Source organism: Odontesthes bonariensis, chromosome 3, assembly GCF_027942865.1.
Source record: "Odontesthes bonariensis isolate fOdoBon6 chromosome 3, fOdoBon6.hap1, whole genome shotgun sequence".
NCBI lineage: Eukaryota > Metazoa > Chordata > Actinopteri > Atheriniformes > Atherinopsidae > Odontesthes > Odontesthes bonariensis.
This window is the reverse complement of record NC_134508.1, coordinates 20,325,152-20,344,132: the sequence shown is the minus strand read 5'-3', so window position 1 is coordinate 20,344,132 and position 18,981 is coordinate 20,325,152. Positions and strand designations below refer to the sequence as shown.

Genomic DNA, 18,981 nt, shown 5'->3' with positions numbered 1-18,981 from the left:
AATCTGGGAAGGGTTATAAGATGATCATTCTACATAGAGAAAAAAAGTTCACAAGTGGACAACATTCAAGACAATTGCCAATCCTCTCAGGAGTTGACATTCCAGCAAGTTCACCCCAAAGTCGGACTATGCAGAGAAAGTGAAAAAAAAAGGCAACGTTAAGGAAGGGTTGTCAAGAAAAAGCCTCTTCTCACTAAACAGAATATGGCAGCACAACATAGGTTTGCACAGTTGCATCTGGACAAACCACAAGACTTCTGGAACAAAGTCGGGTGGAAATGTTTTGTTATAAAGCACGGCACCATGTTTGGAGGAAAAAACCCCGCTGCAAACCAGTAGAAACACCAGATAACAACTGTCAAGCACAATGGTGGAGGGATGATGATTTGGGATTGTTTTGTGGCGACAGGACCTGGACACCTTGCAGTCACCTGGTATCATGGTGGAATATGTCCTTGAATTCCTCTGTAACCAAATTATTCTAGAGTCAAATGTGAGGCTGGCCGTCAGACTGGCTTAGTTTCTATTAAACAAATAATGACACATCATTATTAAGTCATGTGTTGTTGTTAATCTGAATTTGTATTAACCCAATGCCATCGACAGTCACAACATTAAAACCTTAGGGTTGAAAGAGGGTGTACCCTTTTTTCACAAGTCTGTATTCTTAGAGAGAAACAGTAAAAGAAGAAAAAGTGAACGTGACATATCCAAGGAAGAAACATTAAGGTAAAAGCAAAAGAAAACTTTTATATTTTGATACTTACTACACTAGTGTGAGTTTGTCCAGATCACTTTGTGCATTAAATGGGTAAAGTTCTCCCAAGTGGAACAGTTTCTCCAAGGCTTCATAGATAAAGATGAGGCAGATGAGGGCTGCAAAGGCTTCCTCTGTGAACCGAGTGATGTAGCACACCAGAGAACTAGCATCTGTAGCAACCAAAATCAAACACAGCAGGGCAGTCCACAAGCCTATGCAAGTCCGCAGCGAAAGATAAGACAGATCGTAGTCCCTGAGAAGAAAGAAGAAGAGAAGACAAGAAGCTCGGAGGGGATATCTAATCAGTTAGCAAAACAAAGGTCATGGTGGAGGGATAAAATGTCTCAAAGAAGTTGTTAAATACCATACATACTTGCAGAATTTGTAGAGGATTTTTTCAAAAACCAGTACAGGACCTGTGCTGCCCAAAATGGTGAGAGGCTGACCAGCAAACAGAGAATAGGCCACTCCGGTCATGGACGCACCAAGTAGGGACTCTATGGCACTCTAGAACAAATAGTAAAGATACAGGGAGTTTTTCTGGCTGGCTTTACATTTGTTAGTACATCTATAGTGTATCCACACACTGTTACGCTCTTACAATGCGTCCTTCTGTCGCTTCCCCCAGCAGTCCCCCAAAGGTGATGACAGGAGACATGCAGGCGCAGTAGAGGAAGAGAAAGGAGGCCACACATTGGAGGCTCAGGCCATCCTTATAGTCACTCAGATAGAACGGAGCTTTCCTCTTAATGTCCAGTATCAGACCACCAAACAACCTGACGACAGCACATGGTAAGAAAGTTTACAGAACAACCTGGAGAAGGGGAAAGTACTCTCATGTTGACACATTATGGTTATTACTGTACTTGAACTTCCTATAATGGTATAACACATAGTCCGTTATTATAAGGTTCAGTTTTTGTGCTCGTCCAAAATAACTGGCTCCTAGTTCCAGCTAAGCGGCAGCAATGTGACCCTCTGTCTCGAAGAAAAATATTGAATAAGTGTATTGATGAATCTGATCCATGAAGGACACTAGCTTTCTAAAAGCTCTGTAAAAAAAAGAACAACAGCCATAATACAGTAGCTTATTTTAGTTTTGTTATCTTCTGAGTATACAAAACTAGTCTAATCAGTGAAGGTCACTTCTTCCGACGTGTGTCCTGGTGGCACTTTAAAGATTGCTGTTATTCTTTAAGAAGTAAAGGGAAGAACAGTTTTGGAGTGCGATTGAGTGTGATCTGTCACTCCCGGTCACAGTGATTGTCTCTTTCTTGTCCAACCAGATCTTCTCACAGATCCAAATTTAGATTCTGTGGCTGCGGCGGCTGACAAGGTGGAGAGTGCTAAGCTCACCCCCAGGTTCCCTATCAGAATCAAAACTGGCATTTCATATTTTTTCTAAAGTTTATTTTGTTCTTGTTTATTTGGGGAGGTTGACATGTTGCTTTAAAACAACTGAATTTAGCTTCCGTGTTCATCATGAATTATAGCACAACCTGAAGCAACAAGCAACTTAGTCATAAAAATAACTGAGCAACTACTTGCCTCCCTGTTCTCTGCAGCTCTGGCCCATGGTGCTCTGCTTGTAGTTCTTCCTCTTCTTGGCAGGCTGCACCATTAGGGACTCCTGGCATCTTCCTCTTCTCCTGCAGACACCCAGGAACAGGCAAACTTTAAATGTGGCCAAACACAATACATATAGGGTTTGTTGCTCAAATTAAAAGAAAATTGTAGCTGTGTACCTGAGAAGGTACACTCTTTGGAGGCTCGATGCGGATGGAGGGGTCCCACTCTCCTGGTGGAAGGACTGTCACCTGATCCAGAAACTCATCTATCCCTGCTAGCAGGTCACTTCTGTCCTTTGCCTTGTATGCTACATCGTGGAAAATCTGGACCGCAGAGCATAAGAAATGAGTTTATCTTCTTCAAGAGGGCAGATGCTGTTTAATTTTTTCCATGAAAGACTATCACCTCATCTGTCATGATGGTTGCCATGGAGCGTCCAATTTCATGGTATTGCTGAGCCTTTCCATCTGGGCCCAGAAGAATGAAGAGGAACCTAAAATGTATTAGCAGATAATAATGGTTTGTAAGCTGATTCTTGATCACTGAAGAGGCATGAACTGCAAACAGATCTGCATGGAGCCGTGGCTCTCTACCTGGTGGGTATGGGGACCTCAGTGAGTCCAGAGAGCAGCACAGCAGGAGAAAGGCGGACAAAAGCCACAATAGGGCTTTCCAGGAAGTCCAGGACTCCTACCAGCACATTGGAAGCCTCTGCACCCTCTGGAATCTTTTTCATAAAGTGCATATCGACCTGTTGACACATCAGAGGTAAAAAACAATTAAGAATAAAATAACAAGCTGAAACACATATATGTCTGCGGTACTGAATTGAAGTGAGAGTTCACATACTTTCAAAGCTGTCCTAAATGCTCAAAACTACAAGTGCAGCTTTAAAGCAGAGGACCTAGCTCTAGTGATATTCCAGTGAAGTAATTGCAGTTCAACTGTTGTTTCCTGGGGGGCACTATGTGACCTAATGTTGATATGCAGAGCACACCATGCACTGATTACAAACTCGTGCCGAGGGCTGCATTACACATGTGAGCTGATTTCCCTCAACAACCAAAAAAGGATGATACAGTGCTGCTAAGTGTTAATGTTCACCTATACTGTTTTTTGCTTTGGAGATTACGTCATCCGTACATGCTGATGGAAAACAAGCAAACTTGTTTCACAATCTGCTTATTTACCTTACTGAGGTCCACTTGATTGCCGTCATGTCCGGCACCGTTCTTAGCAGATTCAGTGGGTAAAGGAGGCTGGGGAGATGTGCCTGACCCTGCAGGATGACAAGGTGGGAGTGTGTATGTGCATGTGTGTGATTGAGAGAGACAGATAAAGAGAGTGAATCAAAGGCAGTGTATTTGGGTCTTGCCAGGAGCAAACAGAAAAAAAAAATCTTCAAAGGTAGTTTTGCTCTTCTGCCAGTATGTTGTCTATTCGCTTTGTCCCTGGAGCCCTGTCACCGTCTGAAGATGATTTTAATCTGTTTGTTTGTCTGCTACTAAGGGATGTTGACTTTAATGTCTTATGTAACATCACAGTGTAATCTATTATAATATTAAAAGTGATCACTGATTAAAGGCCCATTAGTTCAACTAACATAAACAATTTTACATCAGCTGCATTTCCACTGTAGAAAACGTTTCCAGGAACAAGGGATTTTAGGGGATTCTTTCCTCAGCCCCCTCCATTTCAACCACAGAAACCAGGGGAGAAATTTAGGCCTCAGAAACAGTCTTATATGTTAGGTAGTACTTTTGAGACAACCCTTAGGGTTCCTTTTTGATTGGCGGAGTAATCCCAGAGTTTTATTTCCACTTTTCTGTTTCAGTCATCTCAAGTTTAATACCCACAATAGCTCATAAAATCTGTCAACTTCAAGTTGTACCAAAGGAATGGTTGTTACCGTTTGTAAGAACACCATTCAAACATGAGACAACTACTTTGTCAACTCCAAACTGAATGAGAAGAGAAAGCGCAGATTGTGACAAGAAAGCAGTCGAATGACAACAGAAAACATTCTCATCTTTGATTATTTCACTGTGATTTTGCTCTAAGGCACAAATAAGAACTCCTGAAACCCTGTAGAAATGTGTAACATTTACAGATTTTATGGGCATGGAGCTGACAGGCACCTCCTCGTGTTTCTAACCCGGCCACTGCCGTTTGAGGTGGTCCAGAGTGAGAAGTTGCTCTGATTTAGAGCAATAAAATGAACAAAGATTGTTTCACAGCGCTTGTGCTCTGAGGCACAAATCAAAATAAAAAAACACCCCACAGAAATTTGTGAAAAATAGACAGATTTTGAGTTAATACAACCAAAACACAATTCCTGGTGCGCAGGCCACCTGATCAAGTGTGGCACCATTGTCCCTACTGCAGACAGCTGAGAGAGCAACAGTTGTGATCAGAAATATGTGAATTAGAGCAATAAAACATTGATCTGCAATTGTTTCACAGTGATTATGATCTAAGGCACAAATGAAAACAAACCCCATGAGTGTGTTAATACAGCTCAGGTGGACGTCTTGGTTTCTTGGCAGCACCAAGACTCTGGCAATAACAGACAGGGTAGAGCAACACACTTCAGTGGAGTTAATTTGCAGAATCTACCCTGAATTTAAGACCACAGTGAAAATGCAACAGACCCTGAGCTGAAATAATCTTTTAGGTCCTGGGAAATGGATGCAGTTGGTTGAAATGCAGCTAAAGATTCTGCAACCCCACACTAATGACACAAAGTTCAGAAACTGGATTTCTAAATCAAAGTTTTTGCCACAATCTGATCTTTGATTTGATGCTCTTGATTAACACGTGTTTGCGTGTGATATGCCGCATGAAACCCACCAACCACATGAGGCTCCGACTGTTTGCGCGCTCCCTCTGCGATGGAGCGTACACTGGGAATTAAGTTCTTCTTCTTCTCATTTTGGTGGTGGTGTCTCTTCAGCAGGGCCTCACGGACCTTCACTCTCACACTGTCATCAAGCTCATGGGACGCCTCCTGACGATCCAGCACCATGTCTGCAACACACAAGTCAATTCTTCAACTCCAATCACTGTTTCAAAGTAATGCCATAGGATACGTTTTATTTCCAAGACAGCATGTTATTTTATTTTTTATTTTTTGCTCGTTTAATCTAGAGTTAATGTTCCTCAACTCGCTCAGACATCTGTCTGTGGCACTGTGCTGAACAGACGGTGTTGGAAGAGCTGGGTCAATATGTGCCCAACATATCTGCTCATGTGGGACTGCAGAATAACCAGCCTCTCTCTGTCTTTACATGCTGACTTGCTGAGTCAGCATTAGATCATACTCCTCCTCCTTCCTTTCTCACTCAACAGTCACTCAGACACACACACACACACACACACACACATGCACAGCAGTGGTTGCCTTTATTCTGAGCACACTTCAAGGCCAGCGTTAATGCGTTGACCTCAGAGCGGTATAATCAGCCTTGTTAATAGGATGGTGACAGCAGAACAGCACAGAGAAGCCTGCAATCTAGGCAAAACTTACAAAGAGTGCACCTCTAGTAGCCTCTATTTATCTATTCTTCTAACGGAGGGCCATAGCAACAGCTTAGCTTCCTTTGTTGTAGCATACGATGGTTAACTATTAGTTTCACATTTAACAAGTTGCATATGAAGTCCCTATGAGGTCGAATTCTATGTTTGAAGTGTTTTTCTGCGTACATTGTGCTATGTCACTTATAAGCCTGAATCTGACCGCGAACAGTGACAAAAAAAAGTTTGTGGGTATTCTTAATGGTATTCTACAGTAAGCCCATGAAATTTACAGGAACATACAAGGCAATGCTGATGACTTATCCTGTACTCAGAGGTGCATTCTGATATTACGTCCAATGAAATACAATTTTGATCAAATTTTGACATTTCTCTCGTGTAGGAGTAAATTCAAATTAATACAACTGCAGATTGTTTGCTGAATGTGGCTCAGGTCTGGAGTTGCTGACCAATTAGAGCAGACTGGGCTTTTCCAAAGGGTGAAAACTCCCCTGCCCCTGTTTTCATAGGAAACACATACTCATGCAGAAAAAGCCTAATGCTTCACTCCATTAGCTATTTAATGGGAACCACTGAGTTCAGAGAACTGAGGCATGAAACTTCCTTTATGAGAAACTCTTCTAAGATGTTTCCATTGCCTTTTTCAGGCAAAAGGGCCCTGTACTTGCTCTGACTATGTTTGGTTAAACAACACATCAGATGCCATTTCTGAGGGTTACCAAGGACAACTTGTTCTGAGTGAATTACTGTCTTGTTTAATTATAGCTAAAATAGATGAAGCATTAAACAGGAGAATATTTGGAACAGGTTGAAAAACATCAGCATCAATGAGCCATTGCTTTGAGGCTGATGTTTACCCTTCAATATACAGTACTGCAGAAGTTTCTTCAAATAAAAGGGTGCCTTCAGATAGGGGTAAGGAGGCTTGGTCCATCCCAAGTGTCTCACCCATGGAGCTCTGGGTTGTTCAGTTTGGTATTAAAGTTGGGTGGCTTTTGCTGACTGAATTTGAGAATGTATGTCAGGTTGAATTAGCAGCTTCTGCTTCTACTATAGGCCACAATCTAAAATGACTGCATGTGCATGGCAAAATTTTGAATGTGCATACCAGGTTCAATCAAAGATGAATCGGTGTATGATATTGCTTGAAATTTTAACACTTTGAACTCCAATCAAGTAATATTTCAAACTGTTTGGACAGCAAGATTACATAGTGGTATAACAGTGATCAAGGCTCTTTTTCACATTTCCTATCGTTATTTTGCTTTCATTCTCATTTAAAATCTTAAGAAACCTGCTTATTCAATGATCTTCTCTCGTTGCTACTGCATGTGCGTGTGGCAGGAGACACATGCAGAGGAGCAGGTAAGATAGAAAATGAGTGGAGAGATGGAGAGAAGGAGTAACTGCAGGCAACAAGGCTGTTGAGGCTGTTAACCTGCCACCATCTGACCATGAGAATAACTGTGTGATGGAGGGTTTTTACCCGTGTGATGATTTACACGGACATGCATGTGGCTAAATCTGTTTGTGCTGGATGGTGAGGCAGGTGAAGTACAATATGCAAGACAGGGAGTGTTGAGCCATTGTTTATTGGCTGTTTGTGTGTTTGTTTTTGTTTATGTGTAAATCATCGGCAACTCATTCGCTTGGGACAGCAGATGGGCAGTCCTTATTCAGCTGTGAGCTTTCATCCAAACGACATGCACACGGTTAATTGCACACCTGTATGCAAATTAATGTAAACCACGGTGGCCTCTTCTCTACATGCAGGTTTTAAACAGTCATGCTTAGTACAACCTCAGCTGCTATTTTCCTTTAAGACATAGCCAGAAGAAGTAGATCAGAAAGTACAAAAGCGTCTGTTCAGCCTCATTACAAAAGATGAACCTCTAAAGGCAGTCTCAGCAGAAGAGGGTTGTAGCGCTGCATGACTCTGGACTGGTTATGTGCTTGTTATACAATGTTAACATCAAAAGAAAATCACCCAAATGTCACTCGGTGCTTTTCCTCGACTGATGGTGTCTTTGTGAGAGTCTCCGATGGTTCCCTAAGCTCTGTGCTGTGTTTCCTCTTTGAGCATAAATTAATTTATAAAAAGCATCCTGGGGGCATTTTTGGTCATATGAAGTGCCAGATGTATATGGGTGAGTGTAATCTTTACAAAAGGACAGCAGCAAGGATTTAATAAATTGTGAAATAGTTTATCATTCAAAGGACAAATTATAAAATGGACTTCTCCCAGCTCCCTAATAAAAACAGCTCAGCTGAACCGTGCCCTTTTTGCTTGGCATGTATATAAAACTCTGGTACTAATATGTTAACATGCATTTGTTTCTCACCTGCGATTTCTTCGATGCAGTCAGCATGCATGTCAAGCAACACACTGCCATTTATAAGGCAGCTCCGGAGTTCAAACAAGCTGTGCAGTGAAAGTGTAGCAACGTAAGGTTTGCTCCATCTCTCCCCACCATCCTCCACATCCTCCTCAAACTTCAGCCATCTGCAAGGTAAAGACAAGCAAAACATCAGGATCTCATGCAGGAAAGTAAAATCAAACAAAGTAATTATGATTTTTTTGCTATTTTATCCTCATTTCTTTAATTTTTTTAACATAAAAACACACAAAGGCGACTTTAAATCACATGCAGTCTTATACTTGGTGACAATAACTGCTGTTGCTGATTGATAGTTAATAATAAGATAAATACAGAATAGAAACATATTTGATGCAACAGAATATCATTAGGGAACTCTTTTACATCAGAGTTGGATGTTTTTAATGTATTATCAGAAGCCAAAGAAAATAATGACATAATCTGGAAACAGTTAATTAGTTCAATTAGACCAAATATAAATACTGATGAAGAACATAAACACAGAGTCGGTGAAGACATAATCTCCGACCCTGATCATGCAAACAAAGAAAAGCCCCAGCTGGGATTCAAAGCAGTTACCCTCTCGCAGTTAGGCGATGGTGATAACTTTCACACACCCGTGCAGCCCCCACAGTAAATCGTGATATTTTCATTTCAATGCTTTCAAAATCTAATCAATCCAAAAAATCAGCATCACGGTGCTGTGATTTATAATATTATGTCTCTCCCACATGAAATCTCAAATTTAGAAAATGTTTCAGCTTGGTTAAATGCTTAATGCTTAATGCTACGCAGACAAAGTCTGCCTATTTTCGTCCGAATCCTTGGATCTTAGAATCAAAGGAGATCTCATTAAACAGGTAGTGGAGGAGAAATACAAAAGAATTCAATTCTAAAAGCAATGTTAAAATCTTCTCTAAAACAATAAATCTCAACTGCTTTAAGACTATTTGAACATTTGAACTATTTGACATTTGACTGTGCAATGACATTTTCACACGTGTCATTGTTTGAATGTCTGGTCTCGGGCCAGCCATTAAATCCATGCAGGTTCTCTACAATCGAGCATTAAAATTGCTTCATAAAAAGTCAATATTAGAGTATCTGAGTAAATATAAGTGTATGTGATCTAAGCATATAAGTATGTTAAGCTTGTATTTAAATGCTTGCTCTTCCACCTGTTTGCTAATGCATTAAAAGACTACAGACTACTGCAGCAGATCCACTAGAGCTGCTTCAGGTGGCAAATGTAAAGTCTCATTTTGTAGAACATCTTTTGCTCAGATTTGGTAAGCACTACTTCATTTGAAACTTGAACTCTTTCATGAGAGCTGTTGAATTTTGGTTAATACAACAACAAATGTTTACTTGTGTGTAGTTTGAAATATCATGTTCTTAAACGAATTTATTTTGTTTAGATTTTTTTTTTTGTTGTTTTTTTAGCCCTCCCCTGTGACAGGTGCAAATTAGTATCTTCTAGAAACACTACAATACTGTAGTAAAGCTGTCTATCTATGTATTTATCTGTCCCCTTTTCTTAGAAGTCTGATCACTTTACTGCCAGCAGCAACTACTACTTTAAACTACAGAGAAATGAGGTTTCCAATCTTTTATCTTGTGCTTTTCACAATTTCCTTTTCGGACACAAATGTCTGGTTAGCATGTGATACAGAGATTCGGCATGGGTGAGATCACGGCAGCTTTTGCGTGATTGCTCCTATTTCAGTTTTTCATCTTGAGCGAGCAATAAATGAGTCACTAAGCTTTGAATGTATTAACCACGTGTACATGGCCATCTTCATGACAGCACAGCTGTAGGTCTGCCAGGATGTTAGAAGCTTTATGCTAAGCATGAAGGAGATCCAGACCTGGCTGTTTCTTTCCATTCTGCGTCCTTGCCATCTTTCACACAGATCTCATCCAGCTCAGTGAACAACTCGTGGGACACATGTTCAGCATCCTCCTCTGAGCCAAGGATGAACTGAACCCGCTGGGATGGTGTGTCTAATGAAGTGAGAGGATGTGAGGGAAGAAAGAGAGGTGAACTGTGGTTCTCAAAGAACATGACACACGGATTGGTTTCTTACTTTGTCATTACACGTCTTTTAAATAGACGCTCATACAAGTTCACACAAGTCGACATACATACCCAACATGCTGACCAGTTCCTGTTCTTTGTAGGCTAATTAATAGCTTGTCGATTTCAGCCTGGAGTGCTGTATGTGTCAGCGAATGTGTGGAAAAAGCCACAATATTGATAGGAATTTAACAACCTCTACCTCCTCTCTGGCAGTAGCTTGTGCAAATATGTGTGCAGTACATGTGAACTGTATGAGCTTTAGAAAGAAAATTAAAAGTAAAACGTGTTTTCAACTAAGGATCAAACTGAGAAGAGGTTTATTGTGTTCTTGTGTGTGTGCTACCATGACTGCAGGCGGTCGCCTCACTTTCCTCGCTTTGTTGTGTTGCAATGCTTCCTGATCTCTTGTCTCTCTTGCGGTGGCGGGATCCGTGCGCCCTGTGGTGACGATGGCTCTGCCTGGGCATCCGAACCCCCACAAACAGAGTCCTGTGGCCTAAAGGGAGAAAAGATGATGAGACCTGGCGCAGTCCTCAGCCTCCGACATGCAAGCATCTTTATTGTCTTATAAATTATGTAATCATTTCAAAGTAGCTGTTTTTCATTTCAACTTGCCTTTGTTTGATCAAATTATTTTTGAGCATTAGGAAAACCATAAAACACCATTTTCCCATGAATGCAGTATGGGAGTTTGGTCAGTACTCCATTATGGGAGACAACAAAGCAGCAATTAATAAGTAGTAGTTAATTATGAATAATGAATAATACTAATCTAATATAAATCAATTCTTCCTCTTGTCTTTAGATGAGCCTTGAGCTTTTCTGAGCTTTTAGTATAATGTATTTATTGAATATTCTTAAAAAGAGTCCAGTTAGACAAAAGGAACTCTTTCTTTTTATCATTTCTTTAACTTCTTGGATGTTTTACATTTTGAACATTGCCACCAAAAGGCCATGGCTGTCTTCTTTTTTTTTTTTTTTGTTAAACTGTTTTTCATTAGCCATAACAGATTAATGAGTATCTTTCTCTTCTATCAGATCAGCTCTAATGTACCAAATGTGTGTATAATAAATCCTCTACTTATTTCTTTTTCTCATATTTACCAGGTGTCAGTTTGCCCATGTGTGTGTATATGCCAGTGTCTAAGTCAATTTATGTTGCCTGCACCTTACTGGTAAGGTCATTTAAATTAGATTAGGCGATAACTGCCACCTTCAAACTCTTAGAAGGAGAAGAAGAACAGAGCAGGATTGACTAGAGAGTATTGGGTAGAATCTCATGTGCTGTGGTCTCTCAGCAAGCATGGTTAAAGAGAATGGAAGTGAAAGCTATTCAGCTGAGACTTTGGTGTTGGCTTGAGGCTCCACAGAGAGAATTAGGGAACAACACCCTCCCAACTGCCTTCTCTCGCGCAACAGTCTGAACTGCTGCCATCTGTAATTATCATCAATGGATTCAACTATGAATGTAACTTGCTGCGATAGCAGGAGGCTGAATGCATGTGACACTGACAGTAATGGAGTTTTATATGAACATCAAAGCAAGACTTCTAAATTTAGACATAAACAGTTCAAACTAACAGCATTTTAGTGCATATTTTTTTTCTGAATACATGTTGTATGTATGTTCAGCAAAGAAAAGAAATAATGGGTCTAGAGATAGAAACATACTTGTTATTTCTCTGACGACCTCGGTTGACATCATGTAGTCCTTCGAAAACCAAGTTATAGTATAATCAAATGCATTTGATTATTGACTGTACTGTGTCTCAACCACCGTTTGTATACTCTTGGTGTCCCTTTAGTATCTATATTGCCTATTACAAATAAAAACTGCACGCAAAATAGCCACCGGTCAGATGAAATATGACTCGTGGTTAGGCCTCTCAGCTGGTCAGTCTTTGTGTACACAATGTTTTCGATCATTGCTGACATACAGAATGCTGTTCCCCGGCTACCATCAGGAATAACACATAGAACCTGTTGTGCTAAAGCTAAAAAAAAATAAACAAATAACTGAGCTCTGCAGAGATGTTGCTGTTCTTTAAGAAAATAAGACAAATAAACAAAATCTCAAAAGAATAACGCCATGGCTTGCTGCTGCTCGGACATCGCCTCATTCAGTGATAATAAGTACATATTTGCAGTTTTGACTGACTTCATCAGCAGTTCAAGATAGACTGCAGGCATGTAAGATACATTTTACTGCATTGTAAAAGCTCACAAAAATGGATGATCTCTCTTGAATACCTGTTCTAAGAAAGACAACATTTTGGCTTATTTATCTACATGGATCTCTATAGAGAAGAACCATAACTGTGAAAATACTATCAAATCATACTTGGAGTAAAACCCATTCTCAAGAAGCATACCTAACAATTAATCTTTTCTGGAAAAAAATGAAGTTATTAAAACTTATTAAAAACTTTAAATGCTTTGTGTGTCGTGATTTATGTTGTTTTCCTGAGGTCCGTTTCACAAAGCAGGTTTAGTGAAAACTCTGAGTTTATTAACCTTGAAATGAGGGAAACTCTGAGTTTTCCATTTCACAAAGGGAGGTAACTCAAACCAGAGAAAGAGGGGTAACTCTAGCCTGTTTCACAAATAGAGGTAACTTAAGCTCTCGGTCAGTTACCGTAGTAACAGACGCTATGAACCTAACCTGGTCAGGACTAGGTTTTACTCAATGAACCTCGAGTTTCTCTCTGTCTCCGCCCTCTTTCAGCCACACACGCCATTTGATTTCCACATTCATTCAGTCAGCAGAGCGAATTTTACTACATCTAGAAGTCCATCTTCCCCGTTGTGATGGTAACTCGTCGAATCGGGGCTCCATTGATGCTGGCTTTTTAAAGTTGTGGTGCAAAACTCAAGGGGAAACTACTAAGAGTTGACTAAACCCACTCAATTCAGCGTTTCTGGAACCGAAAACTCAGAGTTTTCTATCTCAGAGTAGATCAACTCAGAGTTCAGGAATAGACTCAGAGTTTGTTAAACCCGCTTTGTGAAACGGACCCCTGGTCTTTCCTCTACTTTAATATTTCTTAGTCTTTGGTTTTGTGTTCTTAGTATTTCAGGTCATCGGTTTGAATTAGGATTTATTCTCTGCTTATCTTAGTCTATTCTTGATTTTCGTTTTTGTTTATAGGCCCTCTTATGGTTTGCCTTTGTCATTCTAGCTTTTGTTTTATATTTCACTGTATTCTTAGTGTTGTCTTGCCACAGTCCTGTACCTGTGTCTTGGTCTCAGTTTAGTTTGCTCTGTTTCACATCCTCCCCCCGTAGTTGTCCTCAGTTCCCCTGTTTGGTCACTCACCTGCTGTCAATCTGTCACAGCTGCATTCACTTACTCCTCAGTTCCCCCACAAAATTGATGTTCCTTGTTTTATCTCATTGACAGATCCTTCCCATTACTGCTGCACCGTCATCTATTACACTCTCCGTTATCCTGGTCCTTGGGTTTTTCAGGTTGTTTTATTATTTAGTCTTTTTTGTTACTGGTTTAGTGTTTGATTTCCCGGCTGTTCCTTTTAATAAAACCCTCAGTAATCATTTGTTGCTTCTGGACTGTTGCATCCCTGTTGCGGCCCTCGTTTTAACTCTTCTCCAACAACATTGTGACATTATGTCCCTATTTTGTGTTTATTTTTCATACATTTTTGGATATGTAAAAATAAGTTTAGGGCAACCGTTAATCTGTTTACAATCTGAGCCTTACAAGGAGTTAAGGTGTGATCACCTTCACTTTCAAGTGACAAGTACCAAATGAGGACAAACACACTGCACATATTTCTGGTTCCAAAATGTTTTAAGGCAGCATCGCTTCATTGAGACAGGCAGAAAAATCAGGGTGAATAGAAATTAAAAGGCTACAAAATATGACCGCAAAGGCATGACGACTTTCACAGTAAAAGTACAATAACTCTTGACCGTTTTCTCCACATTCCAGCTGGAAATAAAGATTAGTGTGTGATAAAGTTATTTATAGAAAACGAGCTGCCAAAAGGACAAGTTCAAATTAAACTCATTCCCCTTGGGGGTGAAAAAAACGGGGCAAGATGACATGTCAAATGTTCTGAGTACTTTTTCTAAGTGAGAGTGAGAGTTACCCACCTTCTAGTTCCTCCTTTTCATAGTGGATGTTCATCCCTGAGCTGGTTCCTCCCTGGTCCACCACCACCTCCTCATCTGGCCTCTGATGGACACACAGTCACACAAAAGAAACTGTGATTTTTGTTAAAGACATCTTGGATCCCAACGCCCTCTGTCTCAAGCAGTTATATAGTTTATTTGGAAAAGTTAATCACCTTCTTGCCCACGTCAGAGATGAAAGGTCATTATATCATAAGGTGGCCTGAAACGGAGCAACTACTTGGCCAACATGGCACAGGCCTTTCAATGACAAGAATCAAATTCCAGACAGTCTATTCTCAGAGTGCCTGCCTGGTATGGACACACTGAACCGCAAACACACAGACGCAGATGCACGCCTGCGGTAGACAGAGAATGAGTCAGATGTAGAGGGTGAAAGGCTCCGCTATGCAGGGTAAATCAAATCAAATTATCAGGGTGCCACATCCATCAGTGAGCTGCAGTTGGTAAAGTGCTGCAGGATGCTGCTGATGATTTTAGTGACAACTATTTCCAAAATACACTGTTGTTAGCCAGAGTCATGCATCTGTCCAATTAAAACAAATGCACAGGGGCTCTGAAGTGACTGCGGTGCTGCTTCGTCTCTGTGTTTCCTCATTTCTCAGCACTTATGTACGCAACTGCGATCTTTCAACTTCTAATCTCTTACAGCCTCACAAGTAATGTTAAAAAGAGCAGACAAGGACCACTGCCCTGTGTTTGAGCTGGATTCATCTGTTGTCAGTAAAATCAATAGCTACAATTTGTAAATAAATTGAAATAGTTCAGCTGATGCATAAGTCCATAAATCCTACCAGCAACAAAATAGAGTGCTCTTAAACTACAAACTGCATACAAACAAACTATCACATGTGGAACTCCTGATCCTAATTTTATGGATGTGCAGCTATGAGTTATGTAAAGGAAAAAAATGACTTTTTCAGTGTAACTGATTTTTGTTTTATTCATATAAATTAAGGCAGTAAACAAAGTATAAAAGGACATTTTTTTTGTAATTATTTCACCGATATCTGTAGGCACTCTTCAGGATCAAATGCATATTTGTCTTAATGTGACCAAAAAATTATGGGATGCATTTACTTTTTCACATAACTCCAGATGGACTCGTCAGACTACAGTTAAATCATGCGGTACAAACGGATGAAAATCATATCTCATTGGAATCAAAACTTCAAATCCAACAACAAAAAGGCTTCTGTTTTGCTTTTTGAAAACCCCTGTGAGTTATAAGAGCTTATAACTCACATGATTAAAAAAAAACAGCTTTTGAGATCCTGAGACATCACTTATTTCACATGTGCTCTTGCCTTCACCATCTCAGCGCTTTGGGATTTCATTCTCTTTCCATGACTGAGCACTTCGTCATCCCCAGACAGCTTTGTCCTTTAAAAGAATAAGGCTACTTAATTAGAAAGTCTTTCTAAGGCCAAACACTAAATATGACTCAAGGCTTTATAGTTATATTTATGCATGAGATGAAAGTGCAGTGGTAGCAGAAAAGGCTTGTGTGTATTTATTACTTTGTCCACTGTAGTAAATACTAACTTCCTGTAATCCCACATGTGATTCATGTTGCAGAAAACAGTAAGTATAGCACTTAATCTCCAAGGAAAATTGGTCTCATAAAAGAACATACTCATTTTACCACTGTATATAATGTGTATCATATTCATAGTCCGTGTGTGAAACAATGTTTTGATTTGCTCTTCAGTTAGATCACTTGGTTAGTTTAGTCTTTACAGTTTTCCATATTGTTATCATTTAGATGCCGTCTTAATGACTTTGTTACATTTTTTTATCTGTTTATGCAGTTCCTTCAACAGTGACAATCTATTAAAAAGTAAAGAATGACTTTTACAACAGTATTTAGACCCTTGTTACGACGTGCAACTTGTGGGTTCTGCTTCCAATATTTAATCGATTTTAATTAGGAAAGCAACATGATTGTTTATATGAGGTATCACACTTGACAGCTGAGAGAAATGTCTGTAGGGATTTATTAAATAATTGCATCGAGGCACAAACGATGGAGGGATAAATGAAAGTTTGCAGCCGTTTGCATGCTATGCAGCCCCAAAGCACAGTAGCCTCCAAGTGGAAAATTGGAATCAACAACAGACTTTCTACATCTCGTTGTCCAACAAACTTAATAATTCATGAACGCCATCCCTTCCGTCAAAAACACGGTAACAGTAGCATCATTTTATGTGACAGCGACTTAAAAAGTAGGCGGGACAGAGGGAGAGATGGGTAAAAAGAAATATACAGCAGTCCTGTGAAAGCCTTTGACTACCTTTTACATTATTTACAATACATCACAACAACAACCTGAAGCATACCACAAAAAACAACAACAAAGTTGTTTGTTAAAGCCAGTGGGAGTCCTGGATTCGCCTGATTCTGCAAAGATGGTAAGGAGTGCTGAGTTAGGATAATTCCCATTGCTGCCAAACTAACAAGTGAGGGGTCTGAATACTCATATTACCTGAATATTTCAGATGTTTGACAAAATACTCCAGTAGCTTTGATTTGAATGTGAAACATCCCAAAACATTGAAAAGTAAAATGGTAAAAGATGATAGATAAGTCCAAAAGCATTGCCTAATCTGTCGGTTTGAGTCACAATAATGCAGCCTGCTGAGTGGGACCATCTGTGGAAGAGTGTGGGCATATGTACAATAAGAACATTATAATGTTGCCATTGAAATGCAAAGGAAATATATTGTTTCTAAATATGCAGCCTCAACTGCAAAATTTGCAAATGAACCCCAACATCACATCTAGTCCCTGTCATTACGGAAGATCTTAGCCACATGAAGACTTGAGTCACACATCATGCAAACGAACACACGCTGTTGTCTGCCCTGATTCTTTCTCAAATACACACAATGTGTTATCAGTCACTGCAGCTGTACTGGTGAATTAGGGCTTCTATGCATTATGAGTCTTTGGACTCAGGCTGGAGGCAGTCAGCTGCAATACAGCTGTAGCTTTACAAAAGATACAGACGCACAACAACAGAGAATGGATGCAAAAGTGACTCTAAAAGCTCTCTGTCCCAGAAAGGCTGATTCGCAATCAGATAAGATCAATTTGGATCCATTTGATGCACACACATACAGCAAAGAAAGAAAACCACTTTCTAACTGTAAAGCTTACTGAGTGAGCATAATAAAGTTGGGTTTCAGAGAGGGCACAACATGAAAGAAATAAAGGTTAGACTATAGGCATCTCAGGTCTGTGCTCCTTCTCCCATGTCCACACTCTTGATATTTCAATGTGACTCCCAGCATACAGTCATCCTAGTCACAGTTCAGTAACAGCACTTTCCTAATGGCAAATTCGTGCAGCTAACTGTTTTTTTAACTGGTTAATGGTTCCTTGTCATTCACATCTCACCTCCCTTGTGTCACATTAAGTACTTGAGCTAATTAAAATCTCACATGGCATTTTAGGTTTTGTTTGCTCTCTGTGGTTGAGCACATCCATGACCCTTGAAACACGCACGTGTGTGTGTGTGTGATTTTCCACTGACAGGGAAAATAATCTGCGTGTCGCTGCCGGTTCCTATAACCTGGCAACCGATGCCTCTGTGTTCCCTCCTGTTCTCCAGCTTAATATCAGTGACAGAACTTGGCTGGGTTATGACTCAGTAATTTTTCACGCAGATTAACACTTTTGCACCACGGAATCGGGCCAAAATGACGGCCCAAAATGGCTGCCTGCCCCTTGAGGTTCTGTCTTCTGTAAGCATATCTGTGGTAACCAGCTGTGGCAAACTCACACAGGAGCAGCCTTGTTGCAGAAGAAAAAGCACATGATACTAATATATGAAAAAGAAAAACTGTCACGTGAATTCAATGAGCTTAAACTCAAGAGGATTATATTCTAGCAAACACAATCCTTTAGGAGGGCTTGTTTTAGAAGCACATCACAAGTATTTGCAGCCTCAAATAATCAGTTTGCCCTCAAGGTTGCTCCAAATACAGATTCCCCAATTCTTTCTTGACTTTCGTAAACCTTTCGGAGGTTTTTGACATTCTGAATACAGCCAGTCTAGGTGATTTTGCATAACTTTGTGCAATACAATATGCAATGCAATAATGTTCAAGAATGTGTGTACATTTAAGAGAAATTAATTCAATTAACTCGCATATGAGCGTTTGATAATCTCATCACTTCAATCAAAAGCTTCTATCTGTCATTTATTAGCTTGTATCAATCTTTTCAGTATTCCCACAAGTCCTTGACAATTGTTTTAAGACAGATTTGAAAGAATGCGACCCCATATCAAATTGTCTATGATAATACAATCCCAGCTCGATCAATTGTTGATAATAAACTAATGTCATCTACCCAATCAAATGCAATTTGGTCTTTCTGCTTGATGCATTTGAACACAGATTCACATGATGATGACTTTAGGCGCCATCGTCCAGAATCTCAGCACATGAAAGCCAAAAATAGAGAAATGCCATATCTCTGCAGTGTTTGACAGCGAAAGAGAT

At 40.0% G+C, this 18,981-nt stretch overlaps 1 protein-coding gene across 1 annotated transcript in view; it reads right to left on the bottom strand.

The window, feature by feature from the left end:
- The window catches only part of slc4a8 (solute carrier family 4 member 8), a 32,694-nt gene that overhangs the window by 8,054 nt on the left and 5,659 nt on the right, over window positions 1–18,981 (bottom strand). The window contains exons 2-14 of the mRNA XM_075459980.1: window positions 14,435–14,516; window positions 10,665–10,817; window positions 10,110–10,245; window positions 8,206–8,366; window positions 5,180–5,356; window positions 3,520–3,608; window positions 2,923–3,080; window positions 2,735–2,822; window positions 2,506–2,652; window positions 2,309–2,409; window positions 1,362–1,536; window positions 1,134–1,267; window positions 768–1,013 (exon numbers count right to left, since the gene is read on the bottom strand). Of these exons, the coding sequence (XP_075316095.1) occupies window positions 768–1,013; window positions 1,134–1,267; window positions 1,362–1,536; window positions 2,309–2,409; window positions 2,506–2,652; window positions 2,735–2,822; window positions 2,923–3,080; window positions 3,520–3,608; window positions 5,180–5,356; window positions 8,206–8,366; window positions 10,110–10,245; window positions 10,665–10,817; window positions 14,435–14,516 (1,847 nt within the window). The remainder of the gene's footprint in view (window positions 1–767; window positions 1,014–1,133; window positions 1,268–1,361; window positions 1,537–2,308; window positions 2,410–2,505; window positions 2,653–2,734; window positions 2,823–2,922; window positions 3,081–3,519; window positions 3,609–5,179; window positions 5,357–8,205; window positions 8,367–10,109; window positions 10,246–10,664; window positions 10,818–14,434; window positions 14,517–18,981) is intronic.